Source organism: Phaseolus vulgaris, chromosome 2 (genome assembly GCF_000499845.2).
Source record: "Phaseolus vulgaris cultivar G19833 chromosome 2, P. vulgaris v2.0, whole genome shotgun sequence".
In the NCBI taxonomy this organism is placed as follows: Eukaryota; Viridiplantae; Streptophyta; class Magnoliopsida; order Fabales; family Fabaceae; genus Phaseolus; species Phaseolus vulgaris.
Window position 1 is genome coordinate 34,992,522 of NC_023758.2, and position 23,984 is coordinate 35,016,505.

At 28.7% G+C, this 23,984-nt stretch overlaps 3 protein-coding genes across 5 annotated transcripts; 2 read left to right on the forward strand and 1 right to left on the reverse strand.

The window, feature by feature from the left end:
* Nucleotides 1–3,194: 3,194 nt before the first annotated feature.
* On the forward strand, nt 3,195–3,521 carry LOC137809406 (CLAVATA3/ESR (CLE)-related protein TDIF-like). The gene has a single exon (XM_068610524.1). It carries the CDS (start codon nt 3,195–3,197, stop codon nt 3,519–3,521), a length of 327 nt encoding a protein of 108 aa, XP_068466625.1.
* A 1,587-nt stretch (nt 3,522–5,108) lies between these two features.
* Nucleotides 5,109–7,705, reverse strand: LOC137811672 (peptidyl-prolyl cis-trans isomerase FKBP13, chloroplastic). 2 transcript variants are annotated; one of them, XM_068613492.1, is made up of 5 exons: nt 7,298–7,705; nt 6,655–6,747; nt 6,224–6,284; nt 6,079–6,147; nt 5,109–5,324 (listed from the first exon to the last, which is right to left on the reverse strand). In XM_068613492.1, exons 1-5 carry the CDS (start codon nt 7,664–7,666, stop codon nt 5,260–5,262), a joined length of 657 nt encoding a protein of 218 aa, XP_068469593.1. In that variant the 5' UTR covers nt 7,667–7,705; the 3' UTR covers nt 5,109–5,259. The 2 variants fall into 2 exon arrangements, with proteins under 2 accessions (XP_068469593.1, XP_068469594.1); XM_068613493.1 differs by lacking the exon at nt 5,109–5,324 and adding an exon at nt 5,368–5,546.
* A 3,479-nt stretch (nt 7,706–11,184) lies between these two features.
* On the forward strand, nt 11,185–14,293 carry LOC137811673 (uncharacterized). 2 transcript variants are annotated; one of them, XM_068613494.1, is made up of 4 exons: nt 11,185–11,323; nt 11,926–12,189; nt 12,605–12,763; nt 14,015–14,293. In XM_068613494.1, the coding sequence occupies exons 2-3, from the start codon at nt 11,994–11,996 to the stop codon at nt 12,745–12,747; spliced, it is 339 nt and encodes a 112-aa protein (XP_068469595.1). In that variant the 5' UTR covers nt 11,185–11,323; nt 11,926–11,993; the 3' UTR covers nt 12,748–12,763; nt 14,015–14,293. The 2 variants fall into 2 exon arrangements, with proteins under 2 accessions (XP_068469595.1, XP_068469597.1); XM_068613496.1 differs by having other exon boundaries at nt 11,226–11,323; nt 11,923–12,189.
* Nucleotides 14,294–23,984: the final 9,691 nt, after the last annotated feature.

The following is a 23,984-nucleotide window of genomic DNA, read 5'->3' on the forward strand; positions in this document are numbered from 1 at the left end:
ATCTCTTGTAAATATACCAATTGATTTGTTTGGTGTTTATTTTATATGAGTGTTTGATCTTGGAGGGAAAACATGAACCTAAAAAAGTAATAAGGTTGTTGTCCTCAAACAACAATATAGATATGAGGATAAATCCTTCTCAAGAGGCAGGGATGATGAAAACTGTACTACAAATATCCACAAGATAAGGAGGATGAAGACCTAAAGTATGTTTAAGCATTTACTAAAACATATGGGCCTAATTGAGCTTCTATTTATCTTTTGTAGGCCAATAAATAGGACAACTCTTGGATGAAGGAATGTACAAAACATCCCCAAGAAGATCTCCAAGTCATCAAAACTTCTACTTGAGCTTTGGACAAAAGAACATAAGAAAACTGAGTTTTAGTTGACTTCAGAAGAGACAAGTCAACATCATTTTGGGCCAAGCTTTAGTTTAAATAAATTGTATAAAGTAGTTTAGGATTTCATGGGTCATGTATTGGGCCTAGTAGAATATAATTGGCTCATGTATTTGAGCCTAGTAGAATATGATGTTGGGCCTTGTATTTGAGCCAAGGGATAGATTTGGGTAGCATAAACCATCTAGGATTACATTTGAGCTTCCTTAAAGCCCAACGTAAACCCTAGACGTCTAAGAAGGGGACTAGCACACCCAGGGCCAGCTTTTTTACATTTTTTTTATTATAAGATGAATGTGAACGATTTATTCTCAAATTTGTGTTAATTACAAGATTTAGAGGAAAATGGAGACAAAAGGACTAAAGGAGAAAGGACAAGATGAAAAGGAAAAGTTGGAACATTGAAACTCGTCCAAGTAAGATCACTTCAAAGGAACTCGTCCAAGCGAGTTCACTCTAGTAAAGTTGGGTTTTTTCTCGTCAAACTCACTTAAGCAAGTAATAATTCACTTAAGCGAGATGTCACTTAGCCCAAGCTCAATTAGGTTAAATAGAAGGCATGAGACATAACCCTAGACATCATTGGAAGAATAGAGAGAGATAGAAAATCCTAGAGGAGGTAGCCGTCAATGAGAAACATCTTGGATCTTCTTTTCTTGCTTTTCATGTTTGTAATGACCAACATGAGTGACTAATTCTTCCCTTTTTGAGATTGAGAGTAATATGTTCAAACTCTTATATATTAAGGTGATATTTATCTATAATATTCAGTTCTTGATTGATGATTTGCATTATTATTTTATTCTTAAAACTTGAACTATTCATGATTTTGATTCTTATATTTGACTGGAAAGTACTTCTAAGATCTGACCTAAATGATAATGCTTAACATATTTGAATGTTAGGAATAAATTTGAAATGTTGATTGCTTTATAACACTTGTTCGTAATGATAAAGAGTTTTTATAAATATGAGAGGAATCAATATTTAGGAGACTTTCTTAATAATTTTATATGCGGGGAATCAATATGAATGATTTTTATATGTGGATCAATATCAATCTAGATTAAATATTATATGCTTTTGAAAAATACAGAAAAGTGGGAAGGATGAACTCCAATCCCAATTTTCCCAATTAACTCATACAAATATTTTACTTTTCTTTATTTAATTTCTTGCAAATTAATAATACAAACAACCTTTCCAACAAACTTTTACATATTTTCTTATATTTAGTGAATATTATACTTGAGATTTTATAACTATTCCTTGTGGATTCGATATTCTTTCTTAGAGACAAAGTATTACTTCTGACTCGGTACACTTACCGTAAAATAGTCATCATTTATGAGTGATAATGTTATGCTACCAAATTCAACCCATATACTTGGTTGAGCTTTGTTTCTCTACGGTAATTTTCTTGATAGTCTCCCCTAGACTCTTCCTAGTAAATAAGTCTAACATTTCAGTAAGTCATAATCCACCTTACTTCACTTCAATTTTCGAAACTTCTATTGAGTTCAAACAAGCTTTCGCAACCTACATTCACTCCATTTTCATCAAAAGTCAAGAAACAACACTAGAAGTAGGAATTCATCAAATTGTCTATATTTAATCTTTCTTTCGAATGTTTTCAAGTTTGGTGATTATAGATTTTTCGTTAATTATAACTTTTTTGTTTATGTTTTATTTATTTATATATATATATATATATATATATTATTTTTTTATTGTTTGAGAACATGTTGTGCAATAATAATTGTTTCCGGTTTGCTTTGTTTTCCTCTTCTTTTGTACGTTCTTTTTACGTTATGTATTTTAGTTACTTATCGTTGTTGAATCAATTTTGATATGAAGCTTTTTTTTCAAATTATTTTGTAACTACATCAAAGTTTCAAGAATATTTCTCTGTTTCTACTTTCAACCATTTCTAATTTGTACTTGGCTTTTTATCTTACTTACCTCTTTCATGATTACTAAAATAATTGTTCAAAATGTTACACTTCTCTCTTTTATGAGTAGCTTTAATTGGCACTTGAATTTGATATTTGTAATTAGTACTTAAAAGATTAAAAGAAGAGTGATAGTTTAAATGAAAAGGTTAAAGTTACGGCCGAGAAAATAAATGTTGTTATAGTAAAAAGGAAATTAGTTGCTAAGCACAATCGTGAGTCGTACCATAGTATATTTTGTGGGACATCTCGCAATATTTTATAGCCTTGTTGTTGGTTTTAACTCATGGATTTTGATTAAGAAAAGTTCTTATTTTGTGTAATTTAATGTGCATAACGTTAATTACGTGGGCCATTATTGGCTCTCACTTTAATAGCACGTTAAATAGGGTTCAAAGCAAATTTCTTCCCTTACTCTGATATAACAACTGTGTTTACATGCCACTTGGCACTTGCTGTGTGCTGCCACCTGTGTGTGTGATATGTTTACTTTAGATTTGGATGCCATCATAGCAATACCATAGTTGCAATCACATTGGCACTCATCACAAAGAAGTTGAATATGACCATGCAGAAATTTTCATCAATCCCTGCTTTCCCTTTTTATATATATTCAGGAGACTTTCTCTTTCTCTCTTTTATATGTACCTAAACTTCTTTTTCATTATATATCACCCACTACCTTCCCAGAACAATTATCTACCTTCTCTGTCACCTTGAGCTCCAAAAAGTTTTTCACCATATTTGCATATTCATACTTCACATATCCCTTTCACTTTGCTGCTGATCCTTCTAGCTAGCCATGATACTTGGATGATTTTCATAAGGCACTTTGTTTTGCATGGCTGGTGATACAGCATCTTCCTTCTCCACTTACATGGTCCTCTTCATCTCTTTGCTCCTACTTTCTCACTTCACCATGGCCATGCTAGAACACAACTTCTCTCCTTCAACATCAAACAAAGAGGGTCCCAAGAAGAGCAACACCAAGGTAGTTGCTTCAGCAAGGGAAGACAGTGAACAAAATTCAAAGGATATGGCAGTAGGAGAAACGGGCAAAGGCAGCATTCATGTTCCAAAGAGAGAGCACTCTCAATCTCCAAACAGGATCTTCAATGTCAGCGCACATGAAGTCCCCAGTGGTCCAAATCCCATTTCAAACAGGTAAATTCAGTAGTAGAAGAAAGAAGATCCACAAGATGAACATGGAAAGAAAAAGTATTGTTACCAACCATGGTTTATGGCTTTCACATTTTTTTAAACTTTTTCTTTTCCCCCTCTTTTGGGTTTTGTTTTTGTCCATTTGCAAAGGATTATTTTGGATTTCCAAGGCTTCAAAGTGGTTTGATATCAGTGAAGTCTTTGTTCACATTGTTGTTATGAAATTGAAAGCATGATCATGTACCAATGATTTAAAAATGAGAGGATATATGTATATGAGATTCTATACTTGTTGCCATCATCATGCTATGTTATTGGATAGAAAGCAATGAGGGTACGGGAGTGAATTATTTGATGGTTCAAATTTGTAATGGTTTCGGATCCTTTTGTTTACGATGAGGGTGCTCAGTGCACACTGTAGTGAAAGAAGAAATGTAGGGAAAGAGCATGAAATGATCCTCAACCACCACACCACCATTGTTTTGTGTGAAAAAGTTTACATGGAATTGGCATCCAAAGTAGCGTTTGAAGGGTCAATATCTTTTTTCCTCAATACCCCAAAATATCCTCATCACTTTCTATGGAACTCCCTTGGTACCCTTTGTCCCATTCCTTTAAAACTGAAGCAGACCATGGCAAACTTACTCAACTCTTGTATATATCTCCATCCGGTGTCTCTTTCTTCTTGTTGGATAGTGGTAGTATAGTACATACATACCTATCTTTTTCATTAATCATCAGAAACTGACAAACTTAATTGGAAAATTTACTGCTTAATTTTGTTGTTTTTCCTTGTCTAAGTTGTGTATTTTGTTTTTGGTACCTATATTGGTACACTCTTGAATCATGATTTCAAAAGTTGGGATAAAGCTAAGATTCCAAAGTGATAGGCATCATAAGCTGTCCTTTTACATTTTGTGGGATGAAATGCGTCCACATTTCAAACAATTTGTCAGTTCCGCGTACTGAATTCGATGTCAAATGTCATGGAAACAATGCATGGAAGGACATTTTCGACCTCATACATGAAACTAAAAATTAGAGGCTATTTAGTCTGAGAAAATTGTTTTCTATTTTCCCTTTGTTATATTATTTTCAAAAGTTTGTATATGAAATAGTGAAAACAGCTTTTTATTGTTTTCTGTTTTTACCTTTTTTTTTACCATATGAACTTCAAAACAGGAAACAAATTTAAGTTTCAAATCTAAGAACACGACTAGTAAGAGTCGGTACGCTAGATCTCTTTAGGCAATGCGACATGATTTGGCCTTCACTTTTGATTGCAGGGGTCTTGTCACTTTAATAAGTTATTAGGAATCAATTTAACTGCTTTGTAACACTAGGACTCGGGAGAGTGTTTTTCATACATAAAAAGAGATAAAAAGAACTGGTTTCTTGCTTTGCCAAAAGCAATCAAAGTACTTTGACAGCTTTCCTTTTACTGATTGTTTCCTTTATTTGCTTATTTCCATTTTCTTCACAGTTATTCACCCTCTTAGTTTGAACTTCAGATAAGTTTTTTCAGTGCTGAACTGCAGCTCGTAGCTGTTCAACTTTCGGGTAAAATTTCTATGCTAATGAAATCAAAGCTGGATAATCAATAAAATAGCATGTTAATTACTTAGTTATGAATTTCTCCAGCAACTTTAACTTTAACATTTAATTTTAGAATTTCAACTATATGTAATCTATGCTCAAAACTCCAAAGGAAAAGAAGGAAATTTTCCACCTCATGGCTTTGTAAATCATGCTTGGCTAACGAACTCCACATCGAACAATAGCACTGAATCAGGAGGAATGATACATGAACCTGAATCAAACTATGTATAAGTTTTTCTTGCCTAAGAAAAATGTTAAAAATAAAAAACCATGCAGAAAAAGAATATGTGAAAAGTTTCCTTGTCCATAAGGCAATGCATAATTCTGAAGATTACCACTAGTCTGATTACCCGCTAAACCCTAGTAGCAGTTTAGATCTAGGCTACAGTAGCTTGGCATGCTTTCCTTGGTTCCAGCTTCTTTACAGAATTTGCTGTAAATATGTTTTCACTATTGTTTAATAAACATCTTTCTACACAGAAATTAAAATTGGCATGGTGTTTGCACAAATGATCTTTCTTTAAGAACTTAAAATTCAATGGTTACAATTTCTCTCTTATTGAGAAATAACTTTTGAAAATTATATATTTAACAAGTTCATGTGAGTTAAACAGAAATATGTTAGCAGCTACTATCTTGTAATGTTAAGCAAAGCCACCATTAAGAAAACTTCCTGACAATTATTATTTTCATAACATTACATTAAGTGTGCATTTTTCTTGTTTATTCTCCTGCACTGCGAAGTTAAAAAAACAGAAAAATATAGATGCATTGAGTCCGTTCTCTTATCTTATTCTGCTTTGTTATGTCACTTGCAGAGTGCTACAATCATCACACCAAGCTCTTGTATATTCAAAATTAAGCACATCTTAAACTAAAGTAGCCAGTAGTTTTCCCTAGGATATATAATGTCAAAAGAAAAAGTATTGTTTAGCAGCAGAAAATAAAAGGAAAGAAGTACTTGCCTCCTCGACAACCAGCCCCTCTTGATCCATATCCAAGTTCTGGAGGAATCTTCAGGGTACGTTTCCCTCCTATGTTACGAAAAAGTAAACAATTTTACCTTGGCCTGTCAAAAAAGAATGAATTGACACCGATAAAAAAAAGTACCTGCAAGCATGGGAGGAACTCCATCACCTCCAATAATGCCTTCATCCCAACCTTTAATCACCTATTTGATTCATGGATAACTTTTAATTCCTGAACAAGACTGTACAGAAAAGGTACTCTAATATGACTACTTATGATTGGTGGCGCTGATTAAATAAACATGGAAACTTACTCTTGGTTTTCATTAGCAAACAATTCTTAAGAAGCAATTCCATATCTGATTTCACCAGTTATATCTATCCTAGAGAGAAATTTTCATACTATGACTTATAACAAACAATCATATGATAAATTTGTTGTTTTTTATTATAAATACTTCAAAAATCATCATTACACACATAGTTTATAATTAGTTGTCATCTCATCAGTGCTGTATGTTGCTGCTTATAGTTACAGTGTATAAAAAAACTGTAAAACATTAGCAATCATACCTCTCCAACACCAACGCGAAACGTTAGTGGCTTGCCACGATTATAGCTGCTATCAAAAACTTTCCCATTCTCCAATCTCCCCACATAATGCGCCTGGAAGATAGCATATTGGTCAAACATAACATAGGACTTTACCCAAAGTGGATAATGTCAGTAAATGACCAAAACACCCTAGCTCAACACAGGTTCTATGTGAACCTTCACTACCACAATATTTTTTGTGCCATGCCACCTTGAATGCATTAAGTTGAATGTATCACATATAATATATTTGGTAACAAATTGTCTTCCAACTCAACAAGTTCAAATAAATTTTATTATATTAGATTTTGAAACATTCTAAGAATAGATTTTAGTTAAATTCAACTCATAAAAATGAAGTAGATTTCACACAAAAATGCAGGCTTGCACTCATGACTTACCTACTCTATTTTAATCATATTTCTAAGAAACTCCAACTATATCATTATTAAAACCATATGAAAAGAGTAAATAGGATATACATATTAATAATTTCAAATAAAACATTTTATAATGTTATCTAATAACAAATTGTAGTAAGTTTTTGAGTTTTATTTCTAATATATTGAGAATCTAAAAGTTTTTACAGCTCGAAAGCATGATCAAATCTAAATGAAAATACCTTAATAAGTTGTCCCTTGACTGCCTGAGGACCTGCTCCCAGAAGTTTATCACAGAAGGCAAGACCTGAAGGTGCCACTTGAAATTCACATGGAATTTCAGCTGCTGGTGATGAATTTGGGGAAGAATAAGCAAGAACAGCATCAAGTGCAAGAAGGCTTATGACAGTTCTTCTCTTCACCAGGCTCTCGTCCCGTGCCACCGTTACAGTGGGTGGTGCTGGTGGTGGTTGGATTTGCACAGCACATTCCACATGACGATGGAAACTAACAGTTTGTGAATAATTGTTACAGTTTTGGGGTTTGAAGGAAGGAAGGCGTTGAATGGAAGGGAGACTTGTTCCAACGGAATAAGGTGCTGCTAAACCCATCTTCACCCGATAAACGAATGGTTCTAGTTCAAATTCTTTCACGTGCTTGCTTTAATATTAATAAAAAGAAATTGCTAAAGCATTTAATTATTTGAGAATTTTTAATCAGAAAGACAATTAATTATTTAATATTTACCCATATTTATTAAAATTTATCAATATTGGTTCAAATTAAAGGAGCATCAAAGTTATATTTTAAATTTTGAAATTTTAAAACTTCACAATTGTGATTTTTTTTCTTTTACTATTTCACTCTTCATAAACTAATTTCAAGACTTTACTTTTTTTTAATTTAAAGACTCAATAAATAAAAAATTTAGTTTAGAGACCCTCATAAAAAAAAATTCCAAACTGCCCATACTCAATTGATAACCACTACACTCTCCTGTCCTTTTTTTTTTTTTTTTTTTCTTTTCTTACTCACTCTGTATGCAATTAAAATATCTTTATATATATATATATTATTAACTGTTAATTTAATTATTAGAATATAATATTGATATTTAAGTCACTATAATTAATTTATATATATACATATATATGTATATATATAATTTTTCAGTACCAACTTAATGATTAGACATTCAACACTCACCTACAAGAAAAATATGTAATTATATACAAATATCTACATATGAAAAAAAATCCATCCCACTTTGAAAATTGATGGAAAAAAAAATTTAGAGATAGTGTATATTTATTTGTAGCTCATGTAATAATAGTTTCTGAAAATAATTTTAAAATTTAAAATTTATTGCATAATATAATATGAAAAAAGATAGTGTATATTTATTTGCAGTCCATGTAAAAATAGTTTCTGGAAATAAAAAAATTCCAAAATTTATGGCATAATATAATATGAAAAAAATTAGGAGGGTCTGTTCAACAAAATATATTATTACAAAATTAAGATAATTCTAATATTATCATGATTCTTAATTTAGTAATAATATATTTTATTGAGATCCATTTTTTCACATTATATTTTGGAACGAATTTTGGAATATGAAAAATTAGGAGAGATATGCTCAATAAAATATATTATTACAAAATTAGAATGATTGAAATATACACGGTTAAAGGAGATATTTATTATGATTCTTAATTTTGTAATAATATATTTTATCGAGCAGATTTCTCCTATTTGTTATATTATATTATATGATCAATTTTGGAATTTTATTTTATTTTCATAAACTATTATTACGTAGGTACATATAAATAGATTTTATCATGGGATATTGTAGGGTGCCATAATATTTGGGGAGCATTGATAGTTTTAATTTTATTATATTTGAATATTACCATTAAATAATATAGTCGTATTAAATTATGTATGAGGATTATAAATTGAAGTGTGTTAAAGAAAATAATAACATTGGTTTTATCATTACATTTGATGCATGTGGAAGTGAATATAAACTGTTTTAAAACCATTTAATATTAATATGGTTTGGGTATTACGATAGTAGATATCTTGAAGAGTTTTTATATGCACAGCATATTGAATATAGTTTTTTAATGTATCTCTACAAAGTTTAACCATTACACCAACCCATCATATTATAATGAACGTTATCTTATTATCGTTACAATATTCCTTTTAAATAATTAATTTTTTAATAATATATATTTTCAATGTGATTCATTCTTTTATATATAAGTGAAACATATATCTATATATTTTTCTAATATATATATAATTTAAATTTTCTTTTGAAGTGAATTAAACTTCCAAATATTTTCTTCATTATATCCCTTCCTATATATTGATTATATCCTTTAGGTACTAGCTTTATCTTATTTCTAGTTACTATTCCTTAATAAAATTCTTTTGTTTGACTTGGTTCCAATTAATTTTGTATTAGGTGTGTACATAACAAGTTCCCAAACTTCATTTTATAAAAGTCATAGAAAAACATATATTATGCAAGAATTTTTTAGTAAATATTTTTTTATTAAAAAATTATTAAATAGAAATCAATTTTAAAATAAAAAATAATTAATCACTATATTAACTAAAATAATTATTGTTTAAAAAAAATATTAGTATCTAAAATAATTTTTATTCTTAATAAAATTTATAAACTAGTTTCTAAATTGATATCTAATTAACTACAAAGATTTAAAAACTACAAAAATTAGCTACCAACTTTAGAATTTAAATTAATTAATAACTAAAAACTTAGTAATAGAAATTTAAAAATCAATTAAATATTAATTTAGAAACTAGTTTATAAATTTTAATAATAATAAAAATTATTTTAGATATTAATAATTTTTTATCTCTAAAATAGTATTTAATTTAGTTAATATAGTAATTAATTATTTTTTCTCTAAAATTGATTTCTATTTAAGGATTTTCTTGTAATGATATATATACTTTATTTTACTTATTTTTTTTAAAATATTATGAAAAAACTTTAAATTTTAAAAAATTCGTACTTGAAATGATGATTAGATAAAAATAATCAAGAAATTTATTTCAAATTAATTATATATATGTGAAGAGACAAATAATTTAGATTTAAGTTTGATATGGTAATAATATTATGAGATAACTAATTTAAACATTAAATAAATATGCTAACATTATGAGGTAGTTATAAAAAATATAAGATATATAATTTTTCCAATTTGAATTAAAAAACAACAAGATAAATAAAAATAATTCTATATTAAATATATTCAAACTTAGTTTGCATATTTACGCATAATAAAATAAATGGTGTTGCAATATATCAATTTTAGTCTAAATAAGAATACAATAACACAGTAAAAATACAAAGACATAATTTTAGAAATAAAAGAATCTCGTTACAATCGATAGTTTGTGAAAAAAATTATTTGAATTTTTAAATTTTTATAATATTAAGAAATTGTTTTTAATTTTATTTTCCAGAGTTTTTTTCTAAGTTAGGAGATTTTATTTTAGTTAAAGGAAGAATGGAACAGGGCTTGAAAAATGAAGGATTGGGCCAACAGCCCATCCCATTTTCACCCCAATTTCATATAGGCAAATGCTCCCTGCACCCAACACATTTTAACCTGCACCCAACATAATTTTAAAAATTCCAAAAATGCCCTTTATTCCGGAAATAAAAATCCGGAATTGAAAATAATATATTTCGGAAAAATATATCCAGAAGTGGTTATTGAGTTTCGAAAATAAAAATCCGGAAAAAAAATTTAAAATTCTATTCTGGACAAAAAAATCCGGAATTGATAAATAATACATTCTGGAAAAAAGAATCTGGAAAAAAGATTATTGTGTTTCGGAAATAAAAATTCAAAAAAAAAAATGAAAAACTCATTCTGGATAAAAAAATCCGTAATATAAAATTTCGTTCCGGAAAAAAAAATCCGGAACACATATTTCGAAATTTTTTTTTAAAGATAGTTTCGTCTTTTCCACTGGAATCGGGTGCAGTGATATGGTGCAGGAAGCAATTGCCTTTCATATATTAAGATCGGCCCACCCATAGTTCATTTGGTGTAAAAGACTATTATGTCCTCGTGCAATTTCCCTTCTCATATATTAAACCCTAACAAAGCCACAGACAGAAACACAGCCTCCTTCGTAAAGCGGAGTGGCAGTCGGAGTTTGCATTCGTTTCAGGTGCTGTTCTGTTGCCTCCACCAACCAAACCAAGCCTGGTAAACAAACATCCTTATTTTGTGTTCTTTCTCTTTATATTAAATTTCATGTTTAAATTTGGCCTTTTTAAAGGAAAAGATGTTGGACTTCTTCAAGATTAGTTTTTGTAAAGTTTGGTTTAATATTATGGTTTTGGGTGCATTGGTGAAGGAGTTTGATTGTCATCAGATTTTTTTATTTTTACATGTTTCATGTTTGCCTTCTGAACTCTTGTGTTAGTGTTAGGTTAATTCATTTTATCTAACTTTCCTCCTACTACCTATGTGTTTAGTTTGATCAATTTTATGGCGTCTTTGTCGAATTTAAAATACAGATTTTTTTGTCTGGTTTAAAGAAATATAATAGGCAAAATTCAAATTATTGGAATGATTCTTGCTGTTGCTTTTAATTTTCTCAAAGTGGGTAGCGGATTTCATGGAATTCATTTGTCGCCAGATGTTATTCTTAAATTTGAAATTCAAAACGATTATATTATTTTTAAATTATTTAAATCAGTGGGCATTTATCTAAAATAAATTGTAAGATTGGTTCCAAACATTAGAATTCATTATATAGAAAAGTTAATTGAATACTTAAGTATATTGAATTTTATTCTTAGCAGGCCCCAAGTAATACTGTGAAGAAATCCATATTGAAGTAGTGTAGCAAGGTGAAAGAGAGTAGAAGAGAATGGCAAAGTCTTTGAGATCAAAGAAGGAGAAGAGGCTGAGGGCTATTCGAAGGGAGATTGTTGAACCTTTCTATGACAAGAAAGAAGCTGCTAAGCTAGCTGTCCAGGAGGCTGCCCTTGCTGCACCGAAGTTGGAGGTTCCTTCCAAATCAAATAATGCCATGGATGTGGCCACTTTGACTAGCAACACCATGGGTACCTTCCCTCTGCTTTGTATATGTGACATTTGCGGATTGAAATGAATTTCCTGAATAGTTCTGATTATATGTTGGTTATTGTGATAATGTTATTTGTATATATGTCGAGATTGATTAGAGTGGAATTGATCTTATGCTATTTGTTACATGAGTAAGCCAAGAATGAAACCCGTGGTTTCTGTTCTTCATGCTGATCGGAGCTGTGTTTAAAAGATGGTGTTGCTTTACCCTGCTCATCATCTGTTATCTTGCTGAACACCAACCATATGCTTGTCAAAGCTATGTTGCATAATCAAATTATTTTTCTAAAAGAAAAATCCCAAATCCATGTTTTCTTTTTAGTATTTATTGTCATCTGATTACCTTGCAATAAAAAAAATCTAATATACCCTATTTGCTTTTGAAATTTTCAGATGTGGAGATGGCTGACAGCAATAAAAACATGGGTTCCTTAAAACCTACTGGTGGAATTGGGAAGAAAATGAAAAAGAAATTGAAAATAGCTAAAAACAAGCGCCGTGGTAAAGGAAAGCTTGGGAAAAAGCGTAGAATATGACTCCAAGTAAAGAATGGTAATGATATCTCATTTATTTGCAGCATGAATTCTTATATTGCATCTTCACGCTGTACATTACATCCACTGGTTTCTTATTTTGGAAATATAACTATCAAGGTTTTAGTTAAGAATGTCAAATTGATCTGTTAGTCTCTGATATGGATTTTTAAATATCTCTATACTTCGAAACTTTGTAAGTAGGTCCTGTAGTTTTAACCAAAAGTAGATGTGATATTCCTGATCAATGATAGTGCTTAAAAGGACCTATTTGAAAATTTCAAATAGTTTAGGAAACATGTTACTAGTTTTTTTGTTGTTGGTCCTTTAACTATTTCGGAAGTTTTAAATAGACCATGTACTTTATTGGGGATTGGAATTATCCACCTAACTTTGAGGGAACAGGGAACCTTGACTTTAAAAAAGAAATGTTCTATTTGGCTTCTTGATCTAGAAAGTTACTAATTCGGTATATCATGGCATTTTGGTTTACCATTCGTATGTACCTATGAAGTCTGGATGCTTGTTATCATAAAGATACAAAGATATGGAAAATTCTTATAAATGTAAGATTTAATGCTGTTTCGATATGTGAACATATATACAAGATAACATCAGGTGATATTTAGTGTCATAGTTGGCAAAGTGGTACCTTTAGGAACTTTTGACAAGACCTCAAGAGTTAAATTTGATTGATACAACCAAATGTTTAAAATTATATATGTAAAGAGAGATTAAGTCACTCTAAGAATAATTCTGAAAAGGTAACCTCCATTCTCACTTGTTTATTTTCTTGATGTCTTATGGTTATAATGAGTAATCAATCTTAACCATTAAATTTAAAGAAAAATGAATTGCAAGATGTTGAGTAACTCTTTCCGAATTACTCTTATAACTTGATCCTTCCTCATAATATATTTTTTTTATAACATAAGTAAATCTTGTTATTCAAGTACATACAAATTTTTTCAAAATTAGTTTAAAAAATCTGCAGGATAATATGACTTGATTAGAATTTAAATTGTGAAAAGTTGATAAAGGTGTCATTTTACCAAATTTGACATTTGGTTTCATCTGATTGAGTCATGTGTGGTTTTAACCTCTACCTTGTGATAGTGATTATGAAATTAATAAATAGAAAAAAGTTTTGTTGAAAATCAGTGTAACTTACTAACAGTATGTCATACTTTTGTGCATGTTTTGTATGAGTTTTGTGGATTGTAGGTTTGCTTAATGCAATGATAACCTTGGTTTGTTTTTGCTTTTGTAGGTTGTATTGAAGCTATTTAAGAGCTCCTGTGTGCAATTTATCTTGATTCATGGATAGTTTTAAAATTTTGACATAGAAGATGAAAACCATTGAAATCTCTATGATAAGCTGAGAACCTTTTAGTAGCTACCCATAATAGGGTATTTAATTCTGTACCAGGCTAGTTTCTTTTTTTATTCTAATTTCTTAAGTCCTATGTTCCTTTATGAAAATGGCCTTGAAGAACTTGCCAGCCATTTGAATTCCTATATGAAAGTTACTTTCAAAGTGTCTCTGCAATACCATACTTTAGCACCAAACTTGTACACTTTTACAAATTTTACTATTGAACTTTAAAATTTTATGAGAATTTTTAAATTATACTTATTTTAATTTTAATCGACGATCATTACTAAAGGGTATACATACGTTGTCAATATGATTTGATTCAGTCTAAAGTGAATATTGTTATATTTTAAATCATTTATGTTTTAAAACTGAATATTTTATGTTAACAAATTTTACTATTGAAGTTTTAATTTGGTAAACTTTATTACTGTTTTCTAATTTTATAAATTTTTTTACTTTCGTGAATATAAACTAAATAAATTTTAAAATTTTAATTTTATCATTTTGTCATTTGGATACTAATTCATTAATAGTGTTATATAATGTGACTAATAAATCAGAAAAACTGTTTTATTTAATGTTTATTTTTTAATATTAAATTATTTATTTAATGCTTCTGTAATATAGTCTGATAAATTAATTTAAAATTTTAAGATATTAATTTCTTTAATTACATTTATGTTTAAAATTTTATCTTATAATTTCAACATTATTTGGGTTGATGTTTGGGTATCGGTAGAATAACTACTATGCCCATAAATAGCTATATAATACGATTGAATGAGAAAATTATAGAGAAATTTAAAACTTATTTTAAATAATAAATATTAATTATGATAACCTTTTGAAATTCCATTGAGATTATTTTCATAATATACTCGATATATTATATATCATTGCAAATAGTTAAATAACAATTGTAGAATGAAATTTTTGAATAATCCATTGTTTGTAAATCCAAGTGATAATAAACTTTTTAAAAAATGCACCTACCTCAATAATAATATAATTGTCACGGTAGACTCTTTCTTCCTACACCTCCAATACGGTTTTATCATTTTTTCTGCCATCTCATTAGGGGTGGCAAAGCGGGCCAGCTCGCCCCACACTTGGCCCGCAAAAATGTGGGACGGGTTGGCCCGCTCCGCAAATATCAAATATCACTATTTTTCCACTTCCAAAACATTAAACATACCTAATTTCAAAAACATAAAACATAAACATTAATTAAAAAAATATTAAACATAAACATTATTGACATTCTTCCATTTCAATAACATTGGATGTCGCCTTAGAAGAACTTTCATCAATTTTTTCATAATTATAATCTTCCCGTCATCTGCACACATTAAAACAATGACATTTTCTTTTTCTTGCGAGTTAGCGGGCCAGCACGCCCCGCCCTGCGCGGGCCGCGGGCTAATGCGGTTTAGCGGGTTGAAATGGTTAGCCTGTCCCGTGTTTTTTACCTGCGGGCTGTGGGCCAGCCCGCATGGCCCGCCCCACTTTGCCATCCCTACATCTCATACATAATCCTTTTTGGATTTGAAATAGACCTATGAATTATGTAATATGGATATATTCTGGATTACATAATCCGAAATTCAATCTCATATATAAAAAATACTTCCACATTATGTAATCTGGAAGGTAATCACACATTTAAAAAAAGGATTTCCAAATTACATAATTCTGAAACTAATCTTATATATAGAAAAGACTTCTCGATTATGTAATCCATAAACTAATCACAAAAGGCTTTTGGATTACATAATCCAAAAACTAATTTTGGATTTAGAAAAAGACTTTCAAATTATATAATTTGAAATATTAAAAAAAATATTTTTTGAAATATAAAAAACTTATGGAAGTGGCATTATGGTGGTGCAGGAAGAAGCAGCCGATGTTATAATGTTATATAATGATGGTTGAAACTGTTGTTAGAAACTTTAATTTTCAACTATTCAACACTCTAAAATTTTCTTTAAAAAGTTTCTTTTCCACTTATGCAAACGAAATACCATCATCCCATGACTTCCCCACAAATTTGATTTACAGAAAAAGGATTTATGATATTTCATCCGCACATAATATAAATATTTTAGTAGTATAGAAAATTATTACAGGTTTCAGGTTTTTCTGACTAATTTTTGTTTTAAGTATTTGATTTTTTCTTTAAATATTTAATATATGAATTTTTTTTGTTAAGATACATGAAAGAGATATTAATTTATATTTATTTTGGTCTAAAATATTCTTCTAATATTTTTTGTCTCTTAATACTTTTTATTATAAGAACCAATGTTTTTTTTTATACGGTAATATATTAGATCCATATATAATACGGAAACATATTTAACTCTATTATCAATATATCATGCTATTAATATATATTATATTGATTAATTGAGGTAAAATTCTAAAGCCTCTTACACTATTGAAAATGAAAGAAAAACTCCCGTTTACTTATTTTCCCCTCTTTCCTTTTAAGAGAAAGTATAGAAATTAAATAGTAAGAATATATGGTTAAAATAATAAGAAGTATAAGGGAAATGACATTCCTCTTCTTAAAAAGAACCTATCTTCACATAATAGGACCAAACAAACAAGGTTATACAGCAAGACAATTAAAGGGATTTGATAGCAATTTAAGTGTAACTACAACCATTGATTCTTCATTTGTCTATTATCACTTTGTCCTAGCTATTTTTAATGTTATCATCTGTCCTAATTAAGCAACTCTATTTTAATTTATAGACCTTCTTTTTCTTCTTTCTTCGGTATCAATGGCCACACGCCTGCATTTAGTTTTTTTATTGTATAAAGAAAACTATTTTAAGTGAAAAAACATCGAAGTTATAAAGAAGTAGAATAAAAAAGTTACTTAAATATAGATAACGTCCAAATGAAAAGAGAAATTGTTGAGACAAAGAATTCTTTGAGTTAAATATGTTTTTATTTTCTATAGTATAATATAAAATTGATTTTCTGTCTACAAACTTTAATATTTTGTGGGTTAATATATTAATGGTTGTATTTTGTTATTGTTTATTTTGTACAATTAGTTATTAGTTATAAGTTCTCAAATTATTTTAACTAACTTGTAACTCCTTTGTACAATAACTTATATCTACCTTGTTGCACGACATAATAATATAAAATATTAATGCACCTTCTACCATGCTTTTTGAATTTTGAATTCATCATCCTATATCTCACAACAACTAATGTTACTTCTTTTCTTTTCATTTTTCTTTGGCTCATCTAACACACGCTCTGTGCAACATAAGTGATTCTTGCTCTTTCTAAAAACTTATCTTTCATTAACAAAAACTAAGAGAACAACACATGCTACATTTTTATAAATGAAAAAATCAAGTAGAAACACTTATTTTAAAGAATTAAAAGTCAAATTTGCAACTAGAAAGTAAAAATATATTTACTTTTTATAAAACAAAATTTTAAAATGACCAAAAGTACTTGAAATTAATAAATTTTATAAATAACACTAATGGCAGAAGGATCCCAGAAAATATATTTGGAGTTGAGTTTTAGAAAATGTAATGCCAAATTGAAAGTTGCTATCATTCACATCATAAGGGTATTTGCCGGCATGCAGCATTAATATTGTAGAGTTGTACTTATGTATCTCTCTCAACCTTTTATCATCTTATCAATATCATATTTTATATATATTCCTTTCTCTTGTGGATGATATCTAAGATCTCATATTTCCTCTTTTTCTACCTATGTGTCTTTTTTCATATCATTGCCATACATATTTTGTCTTCCCTACATATTTTATTCCCACAAAACTATTATGTTATTTCGCAATACTTTTGGGATTAGTCTCTCTTGTTTAAACAACAAAAAATGGAAAATAAAATTAGGATACGGTATGTCAAATCATATTTTAATAAAATCTTGACATATTAAGTAATGGAATAATTTATTCTAATATAACCATTTTTTAAAACATTATTTCTTTTTTTGTTAACTTTTAAAATAAAATAAGATTTTGTTTCTGTAAAAGTTATGATTAAGAGAAAAAGACACTTTGTCACTCTGAATAACTTTTTTAGGAATAAAAAAAGAGAGAATAAAAGTTAACTAATAATGGTTGAGTGAACGTGTTATGTCCTGATTCCATCATAAATGGAATAATTTGTAGAGACTATGAGGACAAAAGCAATCCAGAGACCGGCCTTAATTACTTTAATAATAAATAAAATAAACCATTTCATTGGATATATTTGTATTCTTATCATATAATTGAAAGTTTCACCTAGATACTATTTATCTATTTTAATATTTTTTTAAATTATACACATTTTAATGATTAAAAGATAAAATTACACAGAATTACAAATTCCTTTCATTTTAATACAATAATATCCTACGCATCTTAATAATTATTTAACCTATGTCAAATGACTGAGTATTTGTACGAATACAATTTCTACCACATCCTTTTAAATTTTAAGGATTTTGATACATTTTTCCTATATTAATAGATATTAAATTACTCTAATGTCTTTATTTATTTTTTAATAAATAATTTATTACATATTTTTTATTTACATTTAAAAATCATAACTATTTTTATTAAAAAAATCTTAAAAGCATTTTAAGACAGAGATGTTTGATTTTCAGAATTGGAAAATTTAAAAATCTAAATGATAATATTATAAATTATGCTTCAGCAACTTTAAAATATTTTCGAAAAATAATAAAATTTTAATTTGAGATAATTATATTTCGAAAATATTTTATTAATTAGAGAGTGAGTTAAAATATGAATATTTTTTTAAAACCAAAATGATAATATTACTTGTAATAATATTATCTGTTTCAAAAGAGTTGAAATTAGAGATTAGTAGCAACGCTCATTGACAGAATTTGAGTGGTCTTAAATTTAAAAAATATTTGTACGCAAGTGATATGTATAACATGATGATGATTACTAGGCACATTAACTGTATAACATAATGATGATGTCCACCATGAAGTGCCACTAAGTACATGAAGGAATCAAACCCGAGTCCACTAAATAATGGAAGAAGTTATAACCATTATACCAAACCAATTTAGTCAACAATACCATTATATATAAACAAAAATGTATTTCAACTCCAATATAATTAGATGTTTATAACCTTGCACTCATTTAACTTTAAATGATTTAAATGATATGAGTGCAAGTCTATTATTTTTTCAATTTATGTTTGATGAAATCAAGATCTCTAATATTAGGTATATAAATTAATTAACTTTTTAACATGGAGAATGTTGATATTTTTGGTTTCCTTAACCTCAATTTATAGTTTAAGAATAAAAAAATGAAATATTATATTTACATTCAACTATTAATCCATGAATCCTGAAAAAATATTTAAGAATATTTGTACATGATCCCATTTATTGCTAAAGTACAAATCACTTTCTTTAGATCTTACATAATTAATTCAACATCCTTAATCAATTTTCTTATTTTAGGTCATATTGAAAATTGATATTTTTTTTTTCACATATAATAATTTTGTGGGTTTTAATAACAAAATAATATTTTTTTGTTTATCCAATATATTGTAAATTATTGATGACTTTTCTTTTTAGTGTTATTAATTTATGCAATGTATTAGATGGTTAATCCACTCCATCTTCACATAATCTACTTGAATGAATACTAAGGTATTTAGTTTTTACATTGAGACTATATATAGTCTTAGTTATTCAATCTTAGAATAATTGGAATCCACTATCTTTATATGATTAACACAAATAATCTACAGAGAAACATATAAAAGACAAGTAACAATAAAAGATTAAGAGGATATGTCCTACCATTAGATCACATCAAGAGGAAACCAACCAATTAAACTCTTGATCACTCAAGAGGAAACAAACTAAAAACACTCAAACAACACAAAAAGAAAAATGTTACCCGAAAACACAACATATTTATCACTAATAGAAACTAGATACCAATGCATTTTCTAGTCTCTAATAATATCTAATTTAGTAAACATAACTAATTATTATTTTTTTCTCTAAAACTTGATTTTTATTTAATGATTTTCTTGTAATATTCATTGTTGTATACTTTAATATGTTTTCACCATTATAAATGTTAATTATGATTATTGTTGGTACAAAATATTTAGTTGTGATTGTTGTAAGTAATTATAGTAAACTTAAATAGAATTGAGTAGAAATAGTTATCATATAGCAAGAGTATGAGTGGATCACATTTACCTAGATTGATAACTCTTCCCAATGAACGAACCAAGGCATGACTTGGGAATAATTACATTTCCAACTAAGGAAAAAGTTATATGTTTAATAACCAAAAATTATACATGAGAACTTGTTGACATATAAATTGAGAACTTGTTGACATATAAATAGAGAACAAAAATATAAAATCTATATGTGTTTAGTAAAACATTCATTTAAATTATCATTACTAAAATATCATTAAGTAAAATTTAATTTTAGAGAAAAGTAGTTATATTGATTAAATTAAATATTATTTTAGAGACTGAAAAATTATTGATATCTAAATTAGGTTATATTATTGATAAATAATTTCTAAATTAGTATCTAGTTAGCTACCAAGGTTTTAACTACCAATTATTAAGTTTGAAAGTTGATAGCTAAAACCGTAGCTAATAATTATATATCAATTTAAAAAATGTTTATTAATAATAAAAACTAATTTAAATATTAATAAATCTTTTAGTCTTTAAAATAGTATGTAATTTAATCAATTTATCAACTAATTATTATTTTTTTATCTAAAATTAATTTCTATTTAATGATTATCCTATCGTGTAGATAAAATTGTTTTATCTATTTAATAAAGTATCTTTGTAATAACTTTTAGTTTATTTAAATAAGATATTAGTCTTTCAAAACAATTTATTTAGATAAAACTTATATTTTATTATTTTATTTCTTAAAGTAATAATAAAAATTTCTAATGTGTAAATTATGTTTATTATAAATATTTTTGGATTATTGTGACAATTTTTTTGGATTATTGATTTAAGGTTAATATTTTTATTACGGTTTTCATTATTCAATTATTTTTAATAAAATATTTATGTATTAATTATGAAATGATAATGATTTAAAACTATAATGAAGAATAAATATTAAATAATACTTGAAATTTAATTTAAATAAAAAATTTAGATTATAAAAATTTAAAATAAATTGAAAATAAAATTTTATAAAATTGAAAATATGTAATTATCTATTCACTACAAGAAAATTATTAAATAAAGACTAATTTTAGAGACAAAAAATAATTAGTCACTATTAATTAAATTAGATACAATTTTAGACTAAAAGAATTATTGGTATCTAAAATGGTTTCTTTTTTTTATAAGAAAATAAAATAATTAATGGAGGTATTTCAGGGATATTTTAACCCTTATACAAGAAACTCAAACCACTCACATACCCTCAAGAACATTATCAATCGCATGACTAAACTGTATTTTTGATGACGGGCCTTATACAAACTAGTGGTTCAAGACACCAATCAAAATAAGAAAAACATGTTAGTTTAACCTTCGTAGTTACCCACGACCAAACCTTCAGCTGAACCATCATAAAGATTTTATTATGATCTATAATTCCATTTCTAAAAATCTTCTTATTCCTTTGTTTCCACAGTTCTCCTACGACTGTTATCCACACACAAAGCCAAATGTTATTAACAACTTCACTTTAATTAGTCATCCTGAATTGTGCGAAGTGCTTTTTTGGTTCACGATGAACCGTCGATGCCACACCTACCCATTCATAGCATTTTGACCACACCAACCAAGTTACCCTGTAAGTACAAAAAAGACGTGACATTGTTTCCTTTTCCTCCCCACACATGCTACAAATGTTATTCTCCACTGATATCCCTCTCTTCACCAAATTTGATTTAGTTGTTATTTTGTCATCCAACACCCGCCATGCAGTCAAGTGAGCTGATGGTTGAGCCTTTATCCTCCAAAACCCCTCATACATAGCTACTACTTCCCCCTATTCGTCATCTTTTAGGATAATGTACGTTGATTTGACTGTATACTCTGTTGTTTCACTTTCCTTCCACACCCACCAATCCTCCTTTTCCATGCTAATACTCTTGCTTCCCATTAGCCTTCCCATCTCTAGCTGTTGGTGTTTTCCCAATCAAACAAACTCCCCCTCCATCCTATCTTCCATACGCAATGAAGATTGTTATTCAACTCCCCTCCTTGCCATAACTTATCACCCTTGCCAAAAAAAATAGAGAAAAGTCTCAGAAACTTATCTTTTAGCGCCTCGCCACCCAACCATTTATCCTCCCACAACATGATTTCTTTCCCATTCCCCCTCCTAGAAACATCTCCTTTTATGACTCCCTCGAATGGGCATCCCCAAATACTTAAAAGGAGTTTTCATCACCTCACAATTCAAGATAGTTGCACAACTCTGTAACAAGTACTGATTGCATCCCACCCCTTCTATGCTACTCTTCATATAATTAACCTTTAGCCCTAATGCCAATTCAAAACAATTAAGCATAATTTTGATCACGAATGCATTTTGCGGGTTTGCTTTGCAAAAAAATAGTGTCATTCGCATACTGAAGCATATTCACCTTTACTTGCTCATCTCCAACAGTTAGACTTTGAAGCATCTCCTTCTCCATCGCTTTCCTTACCACGCCGGCTAAATCCTCTGCCACTATCAAGAAGAGAAATAGCGCTAATGGATCACCCTGTCTCAACCCCTTCCTAGGTTTGAACTCCTAAGTAGGATTACCATTCACTAGGATAGAGATCGACAATGATTCTAGGCAAGCTCTTATCCATTCAATCCACTTTCCACAAAAACCAAGTCTCTGTAACATATAATTAATAAAATCCCAATCAACGAGTCGTATACCTTCTCACAGTCTACCTTGAAGAATATGCAACTACTTTTTGAACTATTTGCCACTAAAACACTCTCCATTAACCCCCAACCAACCAGAAAAACAAATTGTTTGACATCGATGACCTTGTGCAAAACCTTCTTCAACCTCAAGGACAAGATTTTGGCAACTATTTTGTACAAGCAGCCAACCAAAGAGATTGGTCTAAAATTGTTTAAAAGTTGGGGATTATCCACTTTAGGTATAAGTGAGATAAATGAAGCATTCGTCCCCCTTGGCCACCTGCCACACTTCTCAAAATTGTTCCCCGCTCTTGATCTCTTCCTAGCAGAACTTGATGAAATCGAAGTTAAAGCAGTCAGGTCCCAGACTTTTCAAATTGTCACAACTCCACATCTCATTCTTTATTTCCTCTTTTGTGATTCTTTTCACCAACATATACCATTGTCCTCGTCTGAGATGTTGTTAAAAACTGCATTGTCAAGCTTGACTTGTGGCCTATCACTTCCACTGAACCTGACCTTAGAGAAATCCCTTACCTTTCCTTTTACCACCGTTTGATCTTTGTGCCATTGCCCATTACCCGCTGATTTCGTTTCTTACCCTTTTCCACTTGATAACTGAGTGAAAATACCTAGTGTTCAAATCCCCTTGCTAAAATGTTTTCTACATTGATAAAAAAAATGTTAAATTGGTATCTAATTAGCTATATACCAAATACTTTGTTTCTAAAGTTAATTAGATATCAATTTAGAAACTATTTTTATTAATAATATTTTAGATACCAATAATTTTTTTAGTTTTTAAACTAATATCTAATTTAGTAACTAATTATATTTTTTTCTTTAAAATTATTTTTTATTTAATGATTATTAAGATGTGTTTCAATAATTAATTTTGTGCTTATTTAAGACTTAAAGTATTTTAAATTTTTTAAAATAT

What these genes read in the sequence shown, in the direction of transcription:
- LOC137809406 (XM_068610524.1), top strand. Translation starts at nt 3,195, where the DNA reads ATGGCTGGTGATACAGCATCTTCCTTCTCCACTTACATGGTCCTCTTC.
- LOC137811672 (XM_068613492.1), bottom strand. Translation starts at nt 7,666, where the DNA reads ATGGGTTTAGCAGCACCTTATTCCGTTGGAACAAGTCTCCCTTCCATT. An exon ending in TTCGCGTTGGTGTTGGAGAG is followed by an intron (nt 6,285 to 6,654) that starts GTATGATTGCTA and finishes TGAATCAAATAG; the next exon opens with GTGATTAAAGGTTGGGATGA. An exon ending in AGTTCCTCCCATGCTTGCAG is followed by an intron (nt 6,148 to 6,223) that starts GTACTTTTTTTT and finishes TTCGTAACATAG; the next exon opens with GAGGGAAACGTACCCTGAAG.
- LOC137811673 (XM_068613494.1), top strand. Translation starts at nt 11,994, where the DNA reads ATGGCAAAGTCTTTGAGATCAAAGAAGGAGAAGAGGCTGAGGGCTATT. An exon ending in TTTGACTAGCAACACCATGG is followed by an intron (nt 12,190 to 12,604) that starts GTACCTTCCCTC and finishes TGAAATTTTCAG; the next exon opens with ATGTGGAGATGGCTGACAGC.